Source organism: Haliotis asinina, chromosome 9 (assembly GCF_037392515.1).
Source record: "Haliotis asinina isolate JCU_RB_2024 chromosome 9, JCU_Hal_asi_v2, whole genome shotgun sequence".
In the NCBI taxonomy this organism is placed as follows: Eukaryota; Metazoa; Mollusca; class Gastropoda; order Lepetellida; family Haliotidae; genus Haliotis; species Haliotis asinina.
The window spans coordinates 48,781,104-48,804,285 of NC_090288.1; the positions used below are offsets into that span (position 1 = coordinate 48,781,104).

The 23,182-nt window shown below is 41.7% G+C and overlaps 1 protein-coding gene across 1 annotated transcript in view; it reads left to right on the plus strand.

Moving 5' to 3' along the window:
* Window positions 1–23,182, plus strand: part of LOC137296269 (uncharacterized) — a 50,537-nt gene that overhangs the window by 13,716 nt on the left and 13,639 nt on the right. Inside the window, exons 12-36 of the mRNA XM_067828021.1 lie at window positions 1,101–1,407; window positions 3,041–3,167; window positions 3,342–3,578; window positions 3,825–4,031; window positions 4,521–4,795; window positions 5,077–5,236; window positions 5,888–6,109; window positions 6,698–6,848; window positions 7,194–7,477; window positions 8,207–8,404; window positions 9,028–9,163; window positions 11,394–11,428; window positions 12,771–12,900; window positions 13,014–13,246; window positions 13,602–13,772; window positions 13,970–14,141; window positions 15,256–15,510; window positions 15,743–15,942; window positions 16,416–16,521; window positions 17,077–17,193; window positions 19,665–19,797; window positions 20,098–20,272; window positions 20,768–21,044; window positions 21,320–21,509; window positions 22,776–22,990. Of these exons, the coding sequence (XP_067684122.1) occupies window positions 1,101–1,407; window positions 3,041–3,167; window positions 3,342–3,578; window positions 3,825–4,031; window positions 4,521–4,795; window positions 5,077–5,236; window positions 5,888–6,109; window positions 6,698–6,848; window positions 7,194–7,477; window positions 8,207–8,404; window positions 9,028–9,163; window positions 11,394–11,428; window positions 12,771–12,900; window positions 13,014–13,246; window positions 13,602–13,772; window positions 13,970–14,141; window positions 15,256–15,510; window positions 15,743–15,942; window positions 16,416–16,521; window positions 17,077–17,193; window positions 19,665–19,797; window positions 20,098–20,272; window positions 20,768–21,044; window positions 21,320–21,509; window positions 22,776–22,990 (4,713 nt within the window). The remainder of the gene's footprint in view (window positions 1–1,100; window positions 1,408–3,040; window positions 3,168–3,341; window positions 3,579–3,824; window positions 4,032–4,520; window positions 4,796–5,076; window positions 5,237–5,887; window positions 6,110–6,697; window positions 6,849–7,193; window positions 7,478–8,206; window positions 8,405–9,027; window positions 9,164–11,393; window positions 11,429–12,770; window positions 12,901–13,013; window positions 13,247–13,601; window positions 13,773–13,969; window positions 14,142–15,255; window positions 15,511–15,742; window positions 15,943–16,415; window positions 16,522–17,076; window positions 17,194–19,664; window positions 19,798–20,097; window positions 20,273–20,767; window positions 21,045–21,319; window positions 21,510–22,775; window positions 22,991–23,182) is intronic.

Below are 23,182 nucleotides of genomic sequence, written 5' to 3' on the forward strand. Positions count from 1 at the left end.
TAACACTGTTCTGCCAATATGAACGACCCAGGTCCAACTCTCACACGTCTGTCAGTAGTTTAAAGTAGTTTAATGCAGACCTGTGTTCTACAGCATATCGTCTAACCATAGTGGCCCTACACGATCGGCTACGCGTACTCCTATCTTCCACAGCGTCGCTATTCGCTCTGCAGAGTAAAATACCTTGAACAAGACAGGACACTATCACCGGTTCGTTGTATGTTTTAAGGTTTAAAGCACAATGCCATAATGTGGAAAAGCTCTGAGACCCGCATCACTTCATGAAAATACTAAGTGAGGTTAGTTTTAAGCCGCACTTAGCAGTAGTCAAACTGTATGTATGCGGCCTATAAACTGTGGAATCTGGCCCAGACATCCAGTTATCAATTGTTTGAGCATCGAGCTACACAACTGGGATGCAATGACATGTGCCAACCAAGTCAACGAGCCAGACCAGCCTATCTTACAAGCATGAGTTACTGAAGATCAATTCTTGCCCTGATCTTCAGGGGTGCCTTCATAAAAAACAACTCGCGGCTTCTGTTGGAGATATACAAAATATACTTAATTTGTTGGAATTTTCCTGGAATCGTATTGTGTCCATGCAGTTGCACTCATATACTGTGGTTTACTGATGTATCGTGCAATGTATCAAACGTTACCCTCAACGGCACACTATGTGTATTAACATCGGTTAAATCCTCTTTAAAATGCACATTAACATATCTTAAAATTACGATCTATCTTAGTCAATTAATGTTGATATCATAATGAGAAATATTTCTAGCGTGCATCACCCCATGCACTTCCTAATGATCATAGTTGTTTGTGCAGTAATCGATCTTGAAAGATAGTTGGTATGTAACGTGAAATTTGCATGTGTACGATTTTCTGAAAAAAAAACACTAGCGACTGTGTGATGCAAAATGATTTTCAAAATCAATGTCACTGGTCTACCTGCAGGACTTCATGAGGCTGTCCTAAATATATTATAACTGTTCGAAAAGGGTTAAACTTACTCACTCACTAAACTGTTTAGATTAGGTCAGTGTCATCTCTGACATTACAGATATACATAAAATGGGATATTTATTCAACAGGCGTAATTCGATTCCTAACGGCGTACAAGAAGGACCACAAAGGAGGAACGTCCATCACAAGTCCCCCAGCTGCTAATGCGTTCACCAGTCAAGGTCTGACCCAGTCACAGACTATAAGACCCTCCCTTGCTGATGGTGACACTGTGCGCTTCTGGGTTCGAGCCTATGACATCAAGTCGGACATGAAAGAAGAGAGTGTGACAGTTCACATCGACACATCACCACCAGTCATAGAGAACTTGTGGCTCACCAGAGGAGACAGACTCAATCTCAGCGTTCACAATGTGGAGGAATTCTCTGAAATGACGTAAGTAATGGTGAAAAGTAATATCAGCTTAATATTCTTGCCACGGACGTATCTAAACATGTATCTAAAGGCACATTTGTCGAAATGATTCGGCATTTTGATGCGTAAGAAATATTTCTCTTAACAATGCCTATTTCTCTTAACAATGCTTAACAATTTCTGCGGCCCTCGGTCCCCGCTCCGGTTTTAATACTTTCTGTCTACCATTGTGTGTCGCATTCCGTATTTGGCTGTGTAGGAATGACATCTTCTAGTCATGCAGGAATCCGTTTGTCATGGGTGCCAATTCCGGTCCCGTTATACTTAAAGTGTACAACTGTTTGTTGGATTCACTTAGACGCGGAAATATCCGCTGGTCTTAGGACCCTGTTCCAGTTCTTCATTCTGTGCACAATAGTTTGTGAGATTCACAAGAGCAGAATTCATCACTGGCTCGGTGACGCAACGTTATGATAACACGGCTACATTAAGACCTCTGGCTGCCTTATTGTTTATTAATATGTTATATATTATACTCATATGTATATAAACTGACAGGCAAAAGGAACGTCCCCGAAGTAAAAATTAATATATTTTTGCTTATTTATCAATAGGACCACATCCCCCGAACGCATGCCCACGTTACACCGAAAGGAAACACCACGTTGTAAGCGTGAAAATCGCTTTTATTCATGTTTTTTACATGCTTCTGAACATACCCGTATTAAATGACAGTATAAAAGTGATGCTCGACTGTTCGAATTCATCACTTCCCTACGTTGGACACGAAAAACACGCCTCGACTTACAGCAGAACAGGGAGAACAAGCTATTGGGATTCTGCAGCTGGGTGCATCGCACCGTCATGTAGCCATGGGATGCTGCAAGAAAACGATCACTAGACTGATGACACGCTTCCGAACAACCGGTCGGACTGCAGACAGGCCGAGGACAGGAAGACCACCCGTCACCACCCCTCGGGAAGACCGGCCAGCAACCAGCCTTGGCCATGCAAACAGTAGAAGGACTGTATCCAGATGACTCCGCCAATTCAGCATCATGGCCTACAGACCATTCCGGGGCATAACATTAACGCTGCAACATCGACGTCGTCAACTGACTTGGGCAAGGGCAGTTCGGCAGTGGCAGCAGCGGAACTGGCGCAGAGTCCTGTTTAGTGACGAGAGCCGTTTCCAGATGAACCAAGCTGATGGTCGTGTTCGTGTATACAGACGTCAGAACGAATGTGCAGCACGTGGTTGCGTCCAGGAAGTCGAGCCGTTGTCATCAGACGACTTGTGCACTCTGAGCGACGTCGTGTGGCAGCATGTATCTCCGCAAGAGGTGGACACACTCATTACTAAGGATTTTGACACCCTGAGACACTCTGTTGGTACTGATGTGCATGTGCTGTTGTGATCGACAACCGGACATTTTAGCCTCCTGTGAAAAACGTCAGAAAAAGTCTACTTAAAGCAGATTCTTTCAATTGTTGCTATAATGACAGTCTACATAACATTTTCAAAAATTATATAAAACATTTCAGCATTAAATGGCATGTGTATCTCTCATTTTTTTCATAAAAACAATGATCGGGGACGTTTCTTTTGCCTGTCAGTTTATGTGTTAATATTACAGAATGACTGTGTTTACAGGATGGAGTGGATCGCGTATGATGAGCACAGCGGCTTGGAGACGGTGTCATGGCAGATTGTGGATAGATATCATGGTCGAAACATAGTGCATGGAGCTCAGCACATTGCGGCGCAAGGGGAGACAACCGTAAGAAAATCTATCCAGCCAAAACTATTATACGCCGAGTTATCGAACTTGATATTTATCCAATTGCGGTACTTTTGACCTGTATCTAACAGTGCATGTTAGCCACACTGACATTATCGGTACGTGATTCAGATTTTCATTGTATATACTGTAATTAGATATTTTATAAAACAGAGCATTGCTGACTGCAAGACCACCTATGCTGGTGTCGCAAGGGGAGCTAACTGCTACTGCACACCGGCCAAAGGCTGCTATCATCGTCACTTTCAAGTAAAACCTACCGTAGTAGACAGCAGTCTTTCACATGGAGGAATATTCAGTGACAAAAGCAAGGGATCACATGACGCGGACTACCATTTAGAGGTCACTGTCACAAACCACGCAAAACTTACAACAAAGCTGCGATTCAAAGTGAGTGGAACTTCTTTTGTGCAACATTGTACCTTTGACTTCAACTGATTTATGACTGGGGCTCTATGCACAAGACCGCACCCACAGAGAAAAAGAGTGGGGTCAAACTGGAAAAGTACTATACTCTGATACATGGTGCTCTTCATGTTAAAATCATATCATTAATAAATTTCTAGATTATTTCTAAATGGCAATGAGAGAGTTTAGTGCTTAAATTTCCTAAAGTTCCTTTACGTTCTGATCCAGGTGACAATAGATGCAAGTCCCCCGAGTCCTGGCGCTGTCCACGATGGTCAGTCTGGCCGCCCGGAAGTGGACTACCAGAACAGTCGCCAGCTCCACGCCCACTGGGGAGGGTTCTTTGACAAAGAGAGTGGGGTCAAATTCTACCAATATAGATTTGGCTCAAACTGCTTCCAAGCAAACGATTTTTCATTAGAATCAAATGCACAGGTACACAGACCTACCCAATTACATTTCATTTAGTCAAGATGTTATACTTATAATGAAACAAAAACAAAACAACAACAACAACAAAAGTAAAAGTAAACAACTGAGTGTTTCTTCCATTATCCAGAAAGGACAGGGAGTAAGAATTTCAAAAGGGACACCTTTATTGAATATTCCAAAAATAGCATGAAATTGAACGTAAAAATTGTTAATATCAGTATTACTGTTTTTTTAAAAGGACAAAGTTCCAAATGAAGATGAAGGGCACTACGGCCTGCTTAAAATGCCTAGTGGAAACACAATAAGATATAGCATCTGTGCTTTTTTAGTCAAGAAGAATGTTTCTTGTAACGTGAGTCTTCCAATATGAGTACATATGCACACGACGTTTTGGTTGGGTACGAGGCCATAAGCCGAAACCGGAGAGTTTGGGAAGTTTAGTTTAGTTTGGGAAGTTTAGTTTAATCCATACATACATAATCTTTCATGCAGGTTACTGAAACATATTCCACATCCGCCTCCTGGACAGCGCCCTCTGTTGGCAAGTATCACGTGACTGTGGTGGCCTACAATCGAGCATTGGAAGCATCTGACCCAGTGTGTTCTGATGGAGTGACAATAGATACAACACCACCCAGTGTCAGTGAGGTGGCAGTGAGAGACTCAAGGGTGGTGGAGGGATTGGTCAAGACACCTGATAATGATGTATGGTTCATCGACATCCACAGAAGACGTAACCAAGTAGTAACTCCAAGCAGCAGTTGCAGGTATATATAAATACTGTTTACTCTTTCTCATAGCCCCCGAACCATACTATGCTCCCTTCTCGTCAGCTTGTCTTCAATGCAATAGTCTTTAGGCTCTTTCCTCACGTACAGGATCTTTGGTTCTCTTTTCTCAATCGTGGTTCCTTTACATACATGTGCAGTAATTTGTTCCAGACAAAAATTTATATACTTTCAGAGTCTAAGTGTTGAGTTACATTGATTGGTAGGAGATGTTGTGATGTCTGTGATTATCTGTGTCTCATGAATGTTGGCTTCTGCAGATCCATGGCCACATCAGTAGATGACGGGACGCTTTCCCTGTTTCCAGTGCATCGTTATCTCAACGGAACTGGGATGCAACTCTCCAGTACTGAGTGTGAATCTCTCATGGCATTGCCCGCCACCTTCACCAACACAGTTTACGTCTACAAGGAACACCATGTGAGTACATGGTGGGTTCATGGGTAACCCACGCTTCTAACACAATGCTCGGAGTTGCGGCCCTTGGGCAAAATAGAAACCTGTGACGATCGGTTCAAATCCTTGCTTTTCAAGGTTTGTCAGATCCATCCTCCTTCTTCGAGGAGATAAACGTCATAGGAATTCCTCACATATTAAGCTTGAAACAATGAAACTTCAATAACTGCATCTTACTCTCACATTTCATCAACCAATCACTGTCCTGAAAGACTGTCGTTCATATAGTTCTGGAATATTCGAGTTCTGATAAACAACATTAACACATGCAGACACTTGCCACATGCAGTAGGACGGAGCTCAGTGTTTCAGTTGATCTCTACAATGTTCGTCAGCTCAACGGTTTGTAGAAGGTACTGCTAGTGAACTCAATCTCGCAATTTGCCCGTGAAGGATCCGGAATAGAGTAGGTCTTCAGCAACCAATGCTTGCCCAAGGCTTGTTGATGGCTGCTTGTTGGCTGAAGCGTTCGCTCGTTACGCCGAAGACCCGGGTTCCATCCCCCCATAAGTGTGAACCCCAATTCCGGTGTCGCCCTCCGTGATATTACAGGGTCATTGCTGAAAGCGGCGTTAAACTCACTCACTCACTCACTCACTCACTCACTCATTGCAGTTATATGTAAACTGGACTGGCATTGACACAGACAGCGGTATTTATGACTACGAGCTGGGACTGACGTCAAATCCCTCCGCTGAAACAGCTCCAGATATCCTCCCCTACACATCCAGCCACCATCACCCTCAGTATCAGGTCTTCCACCCTCGTCTCAGTGAAGGGCAACGGTTCTACATCGCCATCAAGGCCATCAACAAAGCTGGGCTTACAGCCATAAAGGTAGGACCATACATTTCATTGCATGCTGAACTTTACGCGCATTTGTAAAAGGACTCATGCAACAAAAGTCGATGAGGGTTCGCAAGAAGATGGAGATCTGTGGAGATCGTGTTCTTCTGTCGTGTTTCCGTTCATACATCATATCAACAGAAACAAAGTGGCGGCTCCTGCACTTCGACGTCGCTTTTGCGATCTAATGGACGTAAATAGACCCTTCTTCTGGTCCAAGTAGCCCTAAAGCTACGTCACCACCATCTAAGCGATCTGAGTGGTTGTGAGCCTGCATCTTGTCGTAGGAACAAGTCCTTTTAACTTGACTACAACCAGCTGTATGCGATTTGAAATCGTTACAATTAGGATGTTGCAATGTTGCAACCAAGTGCACGCTGCAGATTACTGTTTGTAACTACAATGTGCTCGCACGGTGGGAATGCTCCTTACCTTATTCTCTCTTTGATAGAATGGTAAAGATATCCACGGCATTTGTAATGAGATTACTTATATATATGTATAGTTTGTGAACTGTCAACATGGCAACGAAATGAGTTTTGAATCATACCATCTGTTTGTTCCTTTGTCCACTCAAAGGTTATTGGTCCTGTAATTGTTCATACAACGTACCCTGGGTTTTCGGGCGATGTGAGAGTGAGTGTTGGCAGTAGTCATCTCCTGGCACAGTGGTCCGACAATTCTTTCTCCGACCCAGAGACATCTTACCTCAAGTATGAAGTAGCAGTTGGTGAGTAGATTTTTCATTCTTTGTTGCTCAACGCCGATTTCAGCATATTTCAGCCTATTTCAGCATTGATTCTGCTATATAGTACATAATCGAATCTGAACCAAACAAATCCAATGATCACCAGCATTATCATCTATCTAAGAAAAACTTTGATACGATGACATGTGCCAAGAATGTCAGTGAGACCTTCCAACCTCTCAACAATCTCTATACTCGCCTCATACGACAAGCATGGGCTGCTGAAGATCACTTCTTCACAGGTAATATCGCCATTAAAGTTGAACAAAATTCAACACATTCAAACACTGATCAGCCAAAAAGTACCGTTAAGTTGTTTGCATGCAGGATCAGAAGACAATCGAACGACAGTATATCCCTTCACGGCGCTGCGGTCAGGAGGTGGGTGTACGCTGACGTCGCCACCCACCTGTACAGCTGTCGCCCTCACCGATCTCCACTGGGACCTCCATCACAGCCACACCTACTTTGTGTCCGTCCGGGTCACCAATATTGTAGGACTGTCTACAGTGGCAGTGTCTGAACCCTACGTCCATGACGTCGCGCTGCCGTCACGTGGTGTAGTGGAAGACGTTATTCCAGCCGGAGAAGAAGTTTTGTTTGATATGAAGGTAAGAAGATTAGTTTACAACAACCATGGACTTCACTCACAATGCTCCATTCAACCACAGTGTATGCAACACCCCTGATTTTGTATGTTTGATTTCGTTTGTTCACATGAAGGGTGTTTTGTTTTGGATGGACAACAATTTGCTTTTGTAACGAGTGTACTGCAGTGCTGGCAGTATGATATCTGCTTTTGTAAGTACGATAACATACCATTGTTGATGTTTGTATGCCAACTTGCTGTTGTATTGACGATTTCTTGTAGACAACAACATGATGTTGTAGGGACGATTACTTGTTTTAGATGACGACTTGCTGTTGTATTGACGATTTCTTGTAGATGACAACATGTTGTTGTAGGGACGATTACTTGTTTTAGATGACAACTTGCTGTTGTATTGACGATTTCATGTAGATGACAACATGTTGTTGTAGGGACGATTACTTGTTTTAGATGACGACTTGCTGTTGTATTGACGATTTCATGTAGATGACAACATGATGTTGTAGGAACGAATACTTGTAGATGACAACTTTCTGTTGCATTGACGATTACTTGTTGTAGAAGACAATTTTCTGTTGTAGGGATGATCACTTGTAGATGACAACTTGCAGTTGTAGTGACGAGTACTTGTTGTAGATGATTACTTGCTGTTGGATGTTCCAAGTCTACAGTTGGAGATTTGATCATTTGGTTTCGCTGATGTAGATATTATATAATTCTTGTGTTGTAGGCGTTTGAGGACACTGACCACCAAATGTCTACCTCCGTCCTAAGAGCCAGGTGGTACGGTTTCGACACAGGTGTCAGCGCCGTAACCTACAAGGTTGGAATCGGGTCTCGCCCTTCGCAGACTGACGTCAAGGAACTGGTGTCAGTTGGGAACAAACTGCAACATGAATTTAGTGGCCTAAGTCTGGAAGAAAATAAGGTGAGAATGTGAAGATAGACAATCCTGTTGTTCAGTTATACTGGCATATTGCACAAAACATAATGAAGGAATAGGCCGATACTTTTGATTATATCAATTGTCTTACTCTGGATAATAGAAATAAGGATAATTGTTGGGTATTTATGCAAAAGAAATTGTACAATGAACATTAGTGTAGGACTCACATACTCAGAAGATATGCTATTCATCTTCAGCAACAAATTCATCATTCAACATACATTATATGTTCATATCTTAAGAACAAACTTGAATTGAAAGTCGATCTTCTCAAAGTGTTATGGATATTACTATACATAAATAGTATTCAATACTTAGAAGGGATTTAAACTGATTCCAGTAAAAATACGTGTGCCACTAGTGCAATGAAGGCTACTTGATTTCCTGACAAGTCCAGCAGGAAAATCCAAACTGAGGTGGACATAGATTAGTGTTTCACTGGTGTATCCATGGCACCCGTCAGTGAGACATGTTAACTCTATATATTATGGGTGTGGTACCTTCAATATACGACAGTTGTGTAATGTATTTGGAGAGACTTGTCAGTTAGGCAAAGTGTATCGTCCCAAGGAGTAAAGTGCTTTGCAATTGGTTTCTCCTTCCAGAAGTATTTTGTTACTGTCGTGGCTGCTGCTGAAGGAGGGGAGATAACTGCATCTTCTGATGGTGTAACAATCGTCAGGTCAAACGCTGACGTCACAGGCGTCACCATCAGAGATGGGCCAGGATGCAATGACTCTGGTAGGTGAAAGGAAACGTTATCGTGAAGTATCGCTTTGCGTTTATTTCTGTATATATACTCTTAGAAAGTAGGGGAACATGAAGTTTGGATAGAAGTTATAAACGGTAACAAATATTCCAAAGACAGACATCTTATGAACGCGCCACCATTACCACCTTTATTACCATCCCTGAACACAAAGCATGGGATGCGCGTGCACAACACACGCATGAGGTGTCATCTTTGGGTGGCAGTTTTCATGCAGGTCAGAAGCTCGACGTGGGCCATTAATTTTGACCATCATTTTTCATCACACAGTTCTTAGTCTTTGGTTCTAACCGGTCTTTTTTGTTTGAAAATGAAAATCGTACACAAGTAAATTCAAGTCATACACCAATCATCTTTCAAGAGCGATTATTGTACAAACAGCTATGGTCATAAGGAAGTGCACGTGGTGATGCACTCGCAAAAACATTCATTAATATCATATCAACATTGATTGACTCCGAAATATCTCCTAATGTTTTCAGTTGTAAATGCAAAAGACGTTACCTGCTTTTTAAAGAGAATTTAAATGGTGTTTAACGTGAGGATAAAGTTTTATACATCACACGATACATCACAGTATGTGAGCACAGCTGCTTGGCCAAAAGAAAATCCCAGCATATCCTAAATGTTAGATATATTTTGTATGTGCAAGAAAACAACTGGCTTTGTTTCTACCGCCCATACATAATTTGTTTATTGTTTGTATGTACAGAAATGTTTTACCACCTCCTTTTTCAGTTTCTTTTTCATTCGACTTTTTACTTATTTTGAATCATACTGCAAGCGGTTAGTGTCATATTCTTGTCATTCTTGTGTATGTGACAATCATGTTTTAATGTTATTTTTACTATGACCGCTGTGTCTGTGTGTGTGCGTGCACGTGCGTGTGTGTTTGTGTGTATGCGCGGATTCTCTCGCTCGTACACGTTGCCATGCTTTATGTATAAATGCATGTATGTATATTGACCCTGTGGTTTACACATTTTCATATTTGATTTACTATCACCGAAATACTAAAAGGCCTATATTGACATTTTATTCCATTATATCACAGTCATTTGAATCACATCACACTAATCATTCAAACGTTTTCATGAACTATATTCATTTTGACATTATTCATTTAGAATAGATTGAAACATTTTCGTTTTGAGCAAATTGACGTTTGAACCCGTTCGTAGGGGGGAGTTCAGATACTAACATACAGTCTTGTTGTCACCTAAAAATGGCATGACATGGTCATTAACGCCAAGCCTTTAAGACCAGTAACTCCAAAAAGCTGCATTCAGAAAGTCAGTGGCGATTCTTTTCTTGGTAGGCTCAGGTTACAATGCCCAAGTCTTATACTTGCATATATGCATTTTAGATAAGATGTAAATAAACTGTCTGTCTGTCAGTCACTCGTTTCATGGCCGGGAAGGCTAAAATCGAGACTCTTCACGGTTCAGTAAGCATAGCCTTCACAGTACTTCCGATGCAATGTCATGGCTGAATGAACTCGACATACCCCACTCGGAAGCTCTGACAAATTATAAAGGAAACCGAATAACGTCGAGACTCTTTAATTTGGTCACATATAAAAAATACAACTAAAGTTATATACACATTTTTACGTCTATTCTATATTATTCGTTGCATTGAATTCTACACTGCATTGTCGTTTTCCATCGAAAGAGATGTTATAGACAGTAATTTAGCTCTCCCGGGAAATCTGAAAAATACATTTTAGCCTTCCCGGCTGTCTGCAGTGCTCTGTAGGACATGTCTACTCGCATAGAGCACAATAAGCCAAGAAAAGCACCAGTTGCCTTAATCACTTACATGTCTTTGCCAGTAGAGTAGTAACACCGATAGCACAAATCTAAATTCAAACGTAAATGTTCCTCTCTACCATAGAAGTAAACGTAAGGCGCTTCGTTTTGCGCAAACAGATCAATTAAATAATTACAATATGAATGAAAATACATAGCAGTCATCTTTCAACATTGCATACCAAGAAAAAATTTTTTTGTAAACATCATTATAATAAGATTGGTTTTTTTAATATAAAGATGAGTGTATATATCTCATCTTTACAACGTTGTTGAAGCTGTATGTACCTCCTCAATACAAAAACCTTTTTGTAAAGCTTTGGATGTATATTATTACGGTATTAAAGTTACCACACTGCTTGTATTTAAACTGTAGACCTTCTCTATGCAGGTATTGAGCACTTGGCGAGCCAAGGAAACCAACAGGTAAGGAAGCTGATTGTGGTTATGAGTGAATCTTGTGAAACGTATTGTGGGTAAAACAGGATGCATGCAACTATGTATAACATGTAGTATTAGCTATAAAACTAGACACGCTCACATTAAATCAAGACGATAGGCTTAAATTCTTTGTTGAAAAGAACAATTCTGGAAAAATGTCAGACAATGTCTGTTTTTGTCAACAATCGGAAGCGGGATTTTTTAAGAATAGTTTTTCGGAATTCAAATTCGTTACATCCTTGAACCAAATTCGTTGTTAGTGTAATGGACCAGTGCGTACGTCTCGCTACTTCCGGTACTAAGCTGATTCCTGGCTCCCCGTGTGCACACCTACTTGCGATATGCGCGACGGAGCCCAGCTTACTTCCGGTACCAGATTTCCAGTGGCAAGTATATATTCAAGAACCAGTCAAATATGATTTTATTAGACCGGACTAAGTGTAAAACCATGCTTGTCTGTCACACCTGTTGGTAGTCGTAGTAGCTGGCTAATTCGTTTGTACCTAGAAGTACTGAGGTCTCGCGTGTCCTGAAGTGCCGTGTCCTACTTAGGGGAATATTAAACGGAGACAATACCAATACGAGCAAGGAGCATGCGCATTACCACATTTGTGCACTCATCTAGAACGTGATGTGATATTTCACCTCACCACTTTTATTAGCATACCAAGCATGAATCGGTCATGAATATATTGAACATACTTTACAAAATAAAATATATCAATATTATAACCTCTACAAGTTCTGTAAAAACTGTTTACTCAATAAGATAGTTCTCCCAAAGAAGCATAGTTCAGAAATACCGCGTAACACAATCGGGCAACCCAATATTAATGCAGAAAAAAATAAACATTTGATTTAACAGCCTCAGGAAATGTGATAGTGGCGCATATTCTTTTATTGCAGATTTTGGGTAAAACAAATTGCTGTGATTGGGTAATCTGGTGGTTAAAGCGTTCGCACTTAATACTGAAGACACGGGTTCTGATCTCTGCACATGTGAAATATTCAAAATCTAGTTCTAGCGTCCCTGCAGTGATATTGTAGGAACATTGCCAGAAGTGGCATGAAACTTATATATGGTTCCCAACATCCCGTATAACATAACACTGCATGCAAATTACTTTTCAAAAATCGGAATCACGACAACAAATTTAATGTATATCAAGACACTTACTGTTTTTATGATTTTGCGTGGGCCTTTTTGTATGGATTGTGAATGGTGACAGGTGATACAATTGCTAGACCAGGAACAAGTAACGGACCATGCTAGATTTATAACACAGGTTCGGAAATCCCTGGTAATTGGTATTCTGTTTGTGTACAGGTGTGCACTAATGATATCACATACCAAGTGTCTCCTTCTACATATTCTGCACACTGGGCGAGAAGTGCTGTCAGTAAAGAGAGGTACCCGGATGTATATTGGAGTCTACAGGAAAAGTTTCCCCGATCAGGTCAGTCTTGCACGCAGTATCTCGCTACACACTGGGTGTATAACAAAGTCACTGGTTTTGAAATATATACTAATATAGATCTAGCAAGGGGATTGTGTTTGATGATGTTACAGATGGTTTGTGGCACGACGTAAGAGATTATGAGCATCTTGGGACCTCGGAGAGGATTGCAGTGGGAGGTATCGCGCTAGAGCCAGGTCATACCTACAGGGCCGCTGTCAAGTTCTGTGCTGGTAAAGTCTGTTCGAATCCCATCCACAGTGATGGTGTGACGGTCATACATCATCCTCCAGCACCTGGAAGCTTGGCTCTAACATATGAGGAATTTGTTGGGGGACAGGCACAGGTGAGTTCCTGTTTTTTATATTGTCTTCTGTTGAATTTAGAATGAAATATTTGTTTTGTTTGTTGTTGAACACCGTACTCTGGGGTCTGCTTTGTTCATTTCATTTTAAATCATACCTAAATTATGAAAATAAGTCTTTATCAAATGATGTGTTTGTTGAGCAACACCGCACTCAGCAATATCTCAGATATTGGATTGTTTCATTCAGCCTATATATATAATTGAGTCTGGATGAAACCATCCAGTGATCAACGGCATGAGCATCAATCATCAGCACCCTAACCTGTTACTCGCCTCTTACATTGGTTGATAAATACGTATTGAAAATGGTGCTTATGGCAGACCGCCTTTGTAGATCCAGGTGACGATGACTCGGTTCCGAGATCCTGACATACCAGTGGAGTCAGAAGCCCTTGACGTCATGGACAAGTACGAGTGGGGACTCACAGATGACAGTCACAGCAGCAAGTTGTTCCACAACTGGCAGAGGGTCGATGCCGATAGTATTAGCACCGACGGCGACAAGGTAGCTGTGTTCTTCACGAACGACCTCATCATTTACGACCGTAATGTCCATGATCCAACCTCTTTTTGTTTAAACCTGGGCAATATTTTTCCTTCATGTACATTACAAAACATGTTTCCGTTTACATTTGACTGCAGAGTAAATGAAGTTAACCGGTGTTATCGCCCACCCCTAGTAATGCTTTGGTTTTGTTGCAGATACGTTTCCGGGTAACTCTTCCCCATCATCTTACCTTTATCAAGTGTAGAAGACTGGCAGTTAGGGGCTACAACCAAGTTGGTTTATATTCAACAGTATCAGCAGATGTCAAGGACTGTGCAGCATTTGACCCACTGAATATTGTACCTGCAATTGTTATAGATGCTATTGGTAAGTCAATGTTAAGTTCAGCTCAACTGCAGATTCCTGCAATGACGTGGTATTATACATGAAAAAAAGCATCATTAGTGCATACCAGTGTATGAAACTCAAGCAAAAAGACAGGAAGCCCACAGGGTCGATAACGAAAACATGTTGCCGGCCCTGTTAACATGTAACTAGCTTTGTATAAAATTATAAAATATGGGACATTGAGATATTGTGTTTAAAGAAAGTAATTAATGGATTACTTTAGTGAGGTAAACTTAAACGTGTGCAAAAAGCATTTAATAGAACCATGACATTGTGGTCACTGTTAATTCATTTAGTGTCACTGCCATCAGAAAAGAACGGCATTATTCATCGACTAAAAGCATTCTCTAGACCAGTTACATGTAGTGTGGGATAAATGGGTAGGTTGATCTGTGGAAGTTACAGTTTAATTGATCCTGAACTATACAGACATTATGTAGTTACCACAATTGTAAATTATTTCTGAAATATTTCCCGTAGTCAATGACATGGTCAAATATATACCCTTGGAAAATGTATTGGCGCACAGGGCCGTCTATAAAATAAAGTTGTAAGTCCGCCATGTAACTAGCAAGCAGCGGGCCGCCTGGCAGACGCTGTTTTATACACTGTGCATACGTATTGCAACAAAGAAATGCAGAGTAATGAGCCTCACATTAAGAGTTTCTCTTAGCAAGAAACCACGCACGTTACTGCATATTCAAGTGTAATATACACCGATACGTAATATTTAGTATTGCTGTTATATTATGAAACAAGAACCGATCATTCTCAAGCCACATGAACATGTATTCAATTGCACACAGGTTATCGTAATCTCAGCTGATATACAGGCATTGTAATTCAATTGCATAAATCGATGCTCAGGATGTTGATCACTGGATTGTCTGGTCCAGACAGACCGCAGGTACATAGCTGGAATATTGCTGATTACGGCGTCAAACAGCAATGAAACAAACGCTGTCCTTACGCTGTCGACATATGTGTGCGTAACTAAAAAAACCGTGGTCTTTCATACTGAATTCAAACATAACATTTCAACTGTGACTGTTGATACTAAATGTACATTGTAGAACTGTACGCTTCTATGTAGGCAAAGCCAAATCATCTGATGAAGGTTACACCATCAGCTTAGTTCAGAACAACCGTTGGGAGTACGATGACATCGACTACACACCCTACAAGAACATCCTGTCAGCTGTGTGGCCCACTCTACGTCACAGGAACTACACGTGGGCAGTGGTGTCAGGTGACCAGGTTGACCCGTCGTCTCATTACAAGAGGGACAGTCTGATGACCGTAACTGACCCCTGCAGCATGCCTGATGTCATCAAGTGTGGGCAGACAGGTGCGTGTGGAAACTATATACATAATGAGGTGATCCTGGAATTATGTTGTGACACTGCTTTGATTCCAGTAATTTCCAGCATACTCCAGCTTACTCTAGCCGAGTACGGCCATAATGCCTTTTCCAACTTGAACGGCGACATTATTTGACCACAAGAAAACATATTACCTTGCTTTGAAAGTGTATTGCCTTATTTAACTGTTACGTAGATTTTGAAATTATATTTCTCCAGCCGATGAGTTCGTTAACGTGGATCTCAGCGCCGAAAGTTACCTTCAGCATGGGAAGAGGTTTTATGTGTGCATCCACGCTGACGAGAAGTTGACGTCCCATTTGGCTGAAGTGAACGCCTGTAGTGACGGCATCACAGTCGACCTCACACCACCTACAGCGGGGAAAGTACTCATCGGAGGTCTTACAGGAATGTATCAGGTAAGCACGATGTGATTAAGATACACACGCGCTCGCACGCACGCCCACACGCACACACACACTCCATGTACGGGTGGCAGGATACTGTGATTTCTCTATGCTGGGACATGGCCTTGCTTGGTTACCCAAGTGGCAACCACATCCACGAGTAAGTGAGAGACGGAGATTGGTCACGCTCCTTTTTGATTATGTGCCGGTTCTTTGAACTGTGTACCATCTTACACATTCAGAACGTGACTGACGAAAGTGGAAACGTATTCCCGCAGAAATATGATGCGATCCCACAATTCAATGTCTGGCGTGTAAATTTGGACGTAACTCTCAACAGCCAATTAAGTGCCTTGCAAGAATTGGCCAGTTAGTGTCGATCAGTACTTGAAAATCTGTCCAGTCACAAGTGAACTGACTCTAGATTACGTTTGTGTAATATGAGTATATCTGTGGTGACTTCATAACGTATGGTATGTTTAAAGGTGAGTACCACGGAAGTTGAGGTGAAGTGGACAGGCTTCACGGATGTGGAAGAGCAGAAGTCAGCTTCACACTGGAGTGGAATCGCATCTTATCAAGTTGCTCTAGGTATTGTTATTCCAGAATAGAACTTTAACTATTCGGGAGTTGTTAATACGGGTCAGCCCCTTTCCTTCAACTAGGTCAATTGAACGAGTGTTTAAACAGGGTGTGGAAGATGACTTCCTCGAGGGTTGCATTCCTGACTGTTAGGATCTCGTCACCTCCTCGTGTGCTCATTTCGTTGAATTAGGACTTGTGTAGACTGGTTTGTAGTAAACTATTTTGAACGTAAATTTCTTTAAGTGGCATCTAGAAGCTGGTAAGGAGGGTCATATCATGGATATACAACTTCCTTCTTGCAGTAGATGCGATGTTTCGGTGTAGATGCTAACACCGTAAACGATGCACAATACTGTGCACAAGGAGAATTTATACATGAAAGGTATTGCATTGATACAAATAAAACGATTGATGTACAGCGTGGTGGAGTTATTGTCATGTTTTGATTACACATAATGATTGAAGCTAGGTGGTCCAAGAGAAAGGTATTCTTGTTTGACCTCGATTAGATGATGGTAATTTGTAGGGATTTAATAACCTTGATCTCTTTGACCATTGCAGGATCTATACCCGGTGGCGAAGATGTAGTTACGTTCACCGATGTCGGTTCTGTAGAGCATGTAACTCTACACAGTCTAAACCTTCAGGCTGGACGAACATACTATGCATCTGTCAAAGGTAATTATATTTCTAAATGTTGAATATTAGACGGGATTTTGAGTCGTAATAGTACAAATGTGTATAACCACATTTCTGTGAAACCTTCAAGCTAAACATTGTAAAAGAAGTCGAAGCTATACGTCATAAAATAGAGACAGAAAAGAATCTGTCAGACATTGTTCTCACCACTCAAGAGGAGATAACTCAACTATCCCGATCCCTTAAAAACAACAAGGCTGCTGGAGAAGATGGAGTTACTTATGAACACTTAAAGTATGGCGGTAAATACTTATCCAATGTCTCTCGGTACTTTTTAACCTTATCTTGCAAACGGGCTATATACCGACGGCTTGGAAGAATGGAGTAATAGTACCAATTTACAAAGGAGGAGATAAATCCAGAATGAACCCAGACTCTTATAGGGGTATCACTCTGCTACCAGCGATACTTAAGCTTTTTGAACTCGTCATCTCTAGAAGACTTCAACAAATAACCGAATCAGACAGTTTTCCGTCCAACCAACAGTTTGGATTCCAGAAAGGCATGTCATCTATTCACACATCGTTTGTAGTACAGGAAACTGCACACCACTATTCAGAGCGCTCGGACTCCGTACATGTAGCCTTTCTGGATAGTTCTAAGGCTTTTGACACTGTGTACCAGCCTGGTCTCCTGCTGAAGCTCCATCGGATGAACGTACCTCATCACTTATGGTCAGTACTAGATCACATCTACCAGAACATGAAGAGTTGTGTCCTAGCAAACAACGAGAAATCTGACTGGTTCCAGCTTCGTAGAGGAGTCCACCAAGGAAGCGTTTTATCTGCCAAATTGTATCTACTGTATATAGATGAACTTCTGAGAAACCTCCACAAGAGCGGAAAAGGATCAATCATAATGGACATCAGTGTAACAGCTCCAACCCAGGCAGATGATATAACCCTGATATCACCTATCAAATCCCATCTACAAGACATGGTATCTATGTGCGAATCATACAGTAGACAGTGGCGATTTACATTTTCTCCATCAAAAAGCAGAGTTCTAACGTTTGGACCAGTCAGCCATTCTAACCTGGACATTAAGTTATATGGTAAAAAAATCCCAATTACCAGAGAAATAAAACACGTTGGAATAACTCTTTCAGCAGAATACAACTCCTGGAATAGAACCATCGATGCCTGCTCGAAGATGAGATCAACAACAATGTCACTGTTAAAAACAGGGATTAAATCCTTTAGTCAGCTCTAAAATCATTAAATCTATCTGTATCCCAAGATCCCTTTTTGGGTGTGAACTGTGGAACAACTTAAGCAAAGCACAAGTGTTGGCGCTAGAACGCTCCCAGAGAGCAGCCCTCAAGATAGCACAAGGCCTACCTCGTTCTACGAGAACAGATATCTGAAACGCACTGCTCGGTTGGACATCACTGGAGTCTGAAATAGACAAGCGAAAGCTGCTGTTCCTTGGAAACCTGTGTAAAGGCAAAACAGACTTCCTCCCCAGGCGTATCTTGTCAACAAGACTGGTTCTGTCTAAGTACAAGTATTCAAAAATCCTCTTGGCTTTGTCCCGGACATCAAACGGATTGCAGAGAAATACAACCTCACAAGTTTCCTTAACGCCTTCAGTAGCCATGGATCATTCCCTAATAGACTTACCTGGAAGAGGATTGTAAAAGATGCTATTAAAGGGAGAGAGCTCGACACATGGAAAAAACGAATAGAAACCAACCCAGACCTGAGACACCTCCTACAGATTCATCCAGTTATCTCCCCCCACAAAGCGTGGGTAACGGCGAAGAGAGTTCCAGGTATGAAGGAAGCTGCAGTCTTTGTGATCCAGATGTGCGCCATGTGGAGGCCAGGAAACCTCCAGGGTGTGTGCAGACTGTGCAGGAACAGTCACACAGACCTACTGGTACACATTGTGTGCATGTGTCATGAAACAGAAAAACAAAGAGACAGCCTCTGGTGCAACATAGTGGACAGGTGTTCTGTGGAGGTCAGTGCAGCTCTACATCAGAAGCCTGATGTAGAATTAGTATGCTGTTTACTGTCCTGCCATTCTCCTATGCCAAATCCGGACATTGAACACACATTCTCTGAAGTAGTAATGAAAGGCTTACTCGAGTTTAAAAAAATAACTGTCCTCGAAAAGGAGTATTATAATCACCGCTTTTAAATCTACAAGTTACTAAAATTCCAGATGCCGATATAATGTAAAGCTGTTATAACTTACTTCCCTTGTAACTCTCCTCTGGAGGAATAAAGAATATATGATCCCGTCAACGGCCTGTTACAATTAGCATTTACCCTATTTCTGACCCTGATCTTTAACTGATGTTAAAGTCTTTTACAGATGAGTGGTTGGTCAGGATGCCACCACGGACAGTATGGCTCGGTGTATCTGATGAATTACTAATGCACGAAGGTGTGCTATTCATTTTTGACAATAGTGCTCAAAACTTATACAATCTTGCTTTGCAGCCGTAGATTTTGTGAACAAAACAACAATTGCGGGGTCAGACGGATTCCTTGTAGACTCCACCGCTCCATCACTAACCGGCCGGCACATACAACTGGAGCATAGATACATCGCCTCTCGTCTCCTTCATGTGTGGTACATGGCCCTTCTTCATACAAAGTGATATTAATAATAAAATATAGAACCGATATCGATAAATACCTTAAACGGCTAGGATAATGGATTGTTACACTGTCCTGCTATTTGACATTGTACAGATATCCGCTTTTCCCAAATGTATTCTGACATGATTACCCGATATCATAATATATTTTCTCTGCAAAGTATTATCTAAATAAAATATCTTAGTGTAATTGAGTGTAATTGAGAATGATTTTAATCTCATTTGGATAACCTTTGTTATGAGCTTTTAAGGTGTTTCAAACACTTTTACAGTTGGACTAATGTATTCTCTGATCCGGAGAGTGGACTGTCAGCCTTCATGGTTGCCATGGGCACCAGACCAGGTTACGATGACTTGGTAGATTACCACTTTACGAAGGAGGAGTGTCTCGATATCGACACCAATGGACGCGTTGTTGATGGACACTCATACTATATCTCCTTGAAGGTACATGTGAATGAAAACGAGAAACTTGAGAATGATTGTCTTCATTGCCATTAATAATAATAATAATCACACCAACTGTACTATTTTTTAGTTCTGTGTAGTATGTATTGAGGTATTACTGTGATGAAGAGTCCTTTGCTAGTATTTTAGTATTTTTCTCAAATGTCACTTATGCTATACGTGACCCGTGAGGGTCCGGGGTAGAATAGGCCTTCAGCAACCCATGCTTGCCATAATAGGCGACTCTGATTGTCGTAAGAGGCGACTAACGGGATCGGGTGGTCATGCTCGCTGATTTTTGTTCCCGGTAATGCAGACCGATACTCATGCCGTTGATCACTGGAATGTCTAGTCCAGACTCGATTATTTACAGACCGCCACCTTATAGCTGGAATATTGCTGAGTGCAACGTAAAACTAAATTCACTCACTCACTCACTCACTCACTATGCTATACGTTGTCATCTGATAGTGCTAAAAATGTTTTATTCCTCAGGGATACAACGGTGCAGGCTTGCACACAATGTCCTCTTCGCGGCCTCTGATTACGGACACCATGCCTCCGTCAGCTGGCCACGTCTATGACGGCGTACAGTCAACTGCCACGCCTAACGACAAAGACAAGGATTATATTACAAGTGCCTCCGAGATGGAGGCCTACTGGGAAGGTTTTGACGACCCTCACTCTCCGATTGCTGTGTTCAAGGTGAAGGTCGGAACCTGTGCTGGATGCGACAATGCTCTGGGGGAAATCGAATATGGACTGACTCCCAGTGAGTGTATTAAATTAAGCGAATTGACATATTTCACTCAAGAATACATTTTTTTCAAAATGACATCTGAACCTGATTCTTTGTCAGAAGAGATGTGATGGGATAGTCTAGTGGAAAAAGTGTCCGCTCATCATTCCGAAAATCCGGGTTCGATTCCCAACATGACCACAATGTGTGAGGCTCGTCTCTGATGTCTGGTGCGTGAATATTGCTAAATGTGACTTACATAACCCTCACTTGTCAGATGAATCAAATGATGTGTCTTGGTTATACAGACATAAGCCTTCAGCACATCCTGCTCTCCCCTGGAAGGAAGTACTTCACCACCGTGACGGCCTGCAACACAGCAGGTGTCTGCAGTAGCCCCTCTTCCTCCGACGGTGTCATCCTGGACAGCTCACCGCCAGTCACGGGTACCGTGCAGGACGGCACAGGCGACGTGGACATACAGTTCCAAGCAGCCAGGTGAGACGGAGACTTCTATAACACGAATACATCTGCATTGTGTGATGGTTCTAAATCATGGTAACAGATGCATTGTGTGATGGTTCTAAGTCATGGTAACAGATGCATTGTGTGATGGTTCTAAGTCATGGTAACAGATGCATTGTGTGTCGGTTCTACGTCATGGTAACAGATACATTGTGTACCTGTATTATTTGTGTAGGTCTGTCAGCATCACATACCCTGGTCTGTCATATAGACCCTGAAGCAAATATATCCGAGAAAGCCCACACAAGTCAAGAAAATGTAGCAAGTCTAGATGTCCACAGCTTCGGGAAATAAAGAAAATCTCAGGGCTTTTTATCACAAGATTTTATTTTATTTTCCTGTAAAATTTGTTCATTTCTAGTCTAGTTGTTAGAATACACATGCCCATGCTCGTCGGGGTTTAAAAAGTGGTAAACGTCTGAGATCTGCAGCCGATAACTGATAAGTTTTGTTACAGGATGAACATGCTGGGAGAAGTAGGTCTGAATAAACATGAGTTTAGTGTACTAAATGTTTAATCTGATGATTGACGACATCCAGACGACTGCTGTATAATAACCGTGTAATAAGTGAGAAATCGGTCTGCATAGATGGAACAGGTGAAAAAGGCCGCATGACAAAAGGCCCCAAAACAGAAATGCCAAATGGGCCGCAGGAACCAAGTTTAGCAAAACCATAGTCCAATGGTCCCAATATAAAAAAAACCACTGCTAACATCCTTAAACATGTATTTAGTGTACTAGATGTTTACTCTGACGGTGATTATCCGGACGATTCCTACACAGCATTATTACATACCCGCATACGTCATGAACGATGTGCCACAAAATATTGTGCTCACTGGAGAATCTGTAGAGGGTGTGTGAAGGGATGACGGGTAGGGCTGTAGCTAAAATGTTTCCTCCTCATAGTATGACTCCGAGTCAATAGATAGCCTGGATACAGTGTATGGAATATTGCTTAGAGCTGAGTAACATCACACTCGCTTAATTCAATGTGGCGTGGTAGATAGACACAAAATTGGAGAGAGAGAGAGAGAGAGAGAGAGAGAGAGAGAGAGAGAGCATGGGTTGCTGAAGGCCTATTCTACCCCGCTCCTTCGCGGGTCCCACCCGACTTGTAATAATCAATGAGTTAGATAACAAATACTAACAGAATCTTACTTCCTTTCATTACCCCTATATATTTGCATTATCTTGGTTGATTAAAAACAACTTAATGCTGATTTATTTTTTAAAGGACATTTGTCGGGTGTAAGTGGCGAGGGTTCTACGACCCTGAATCTGGATTAGACCATTATGAGTGGCGTGTTGGAACAACATCAGCAGGTGACGAGATTCTGACAGCCAGGAATGCAGCCCTCGAGGAAGTCATCTTCCACACCCTGTCACGTGACCAGCAGCTTCCGGTTGGGCAGACGATCTACACGACTGTCAGGGCCTACAATAAAGCAGGTAAGCACGACTTGAACACAATGTATGGACAAACAAATATGAATATACAGTCTCGACTTAAAAATCCTGATGTGCATTTGACTGAATCTGTACATTCAAACACTGCAATATCATAATTGATTAAGCATGAAAATAATATTTTGAATGTTGATCGTTTTCATGTACAATTATAACCATGGTTGATGTGATTTG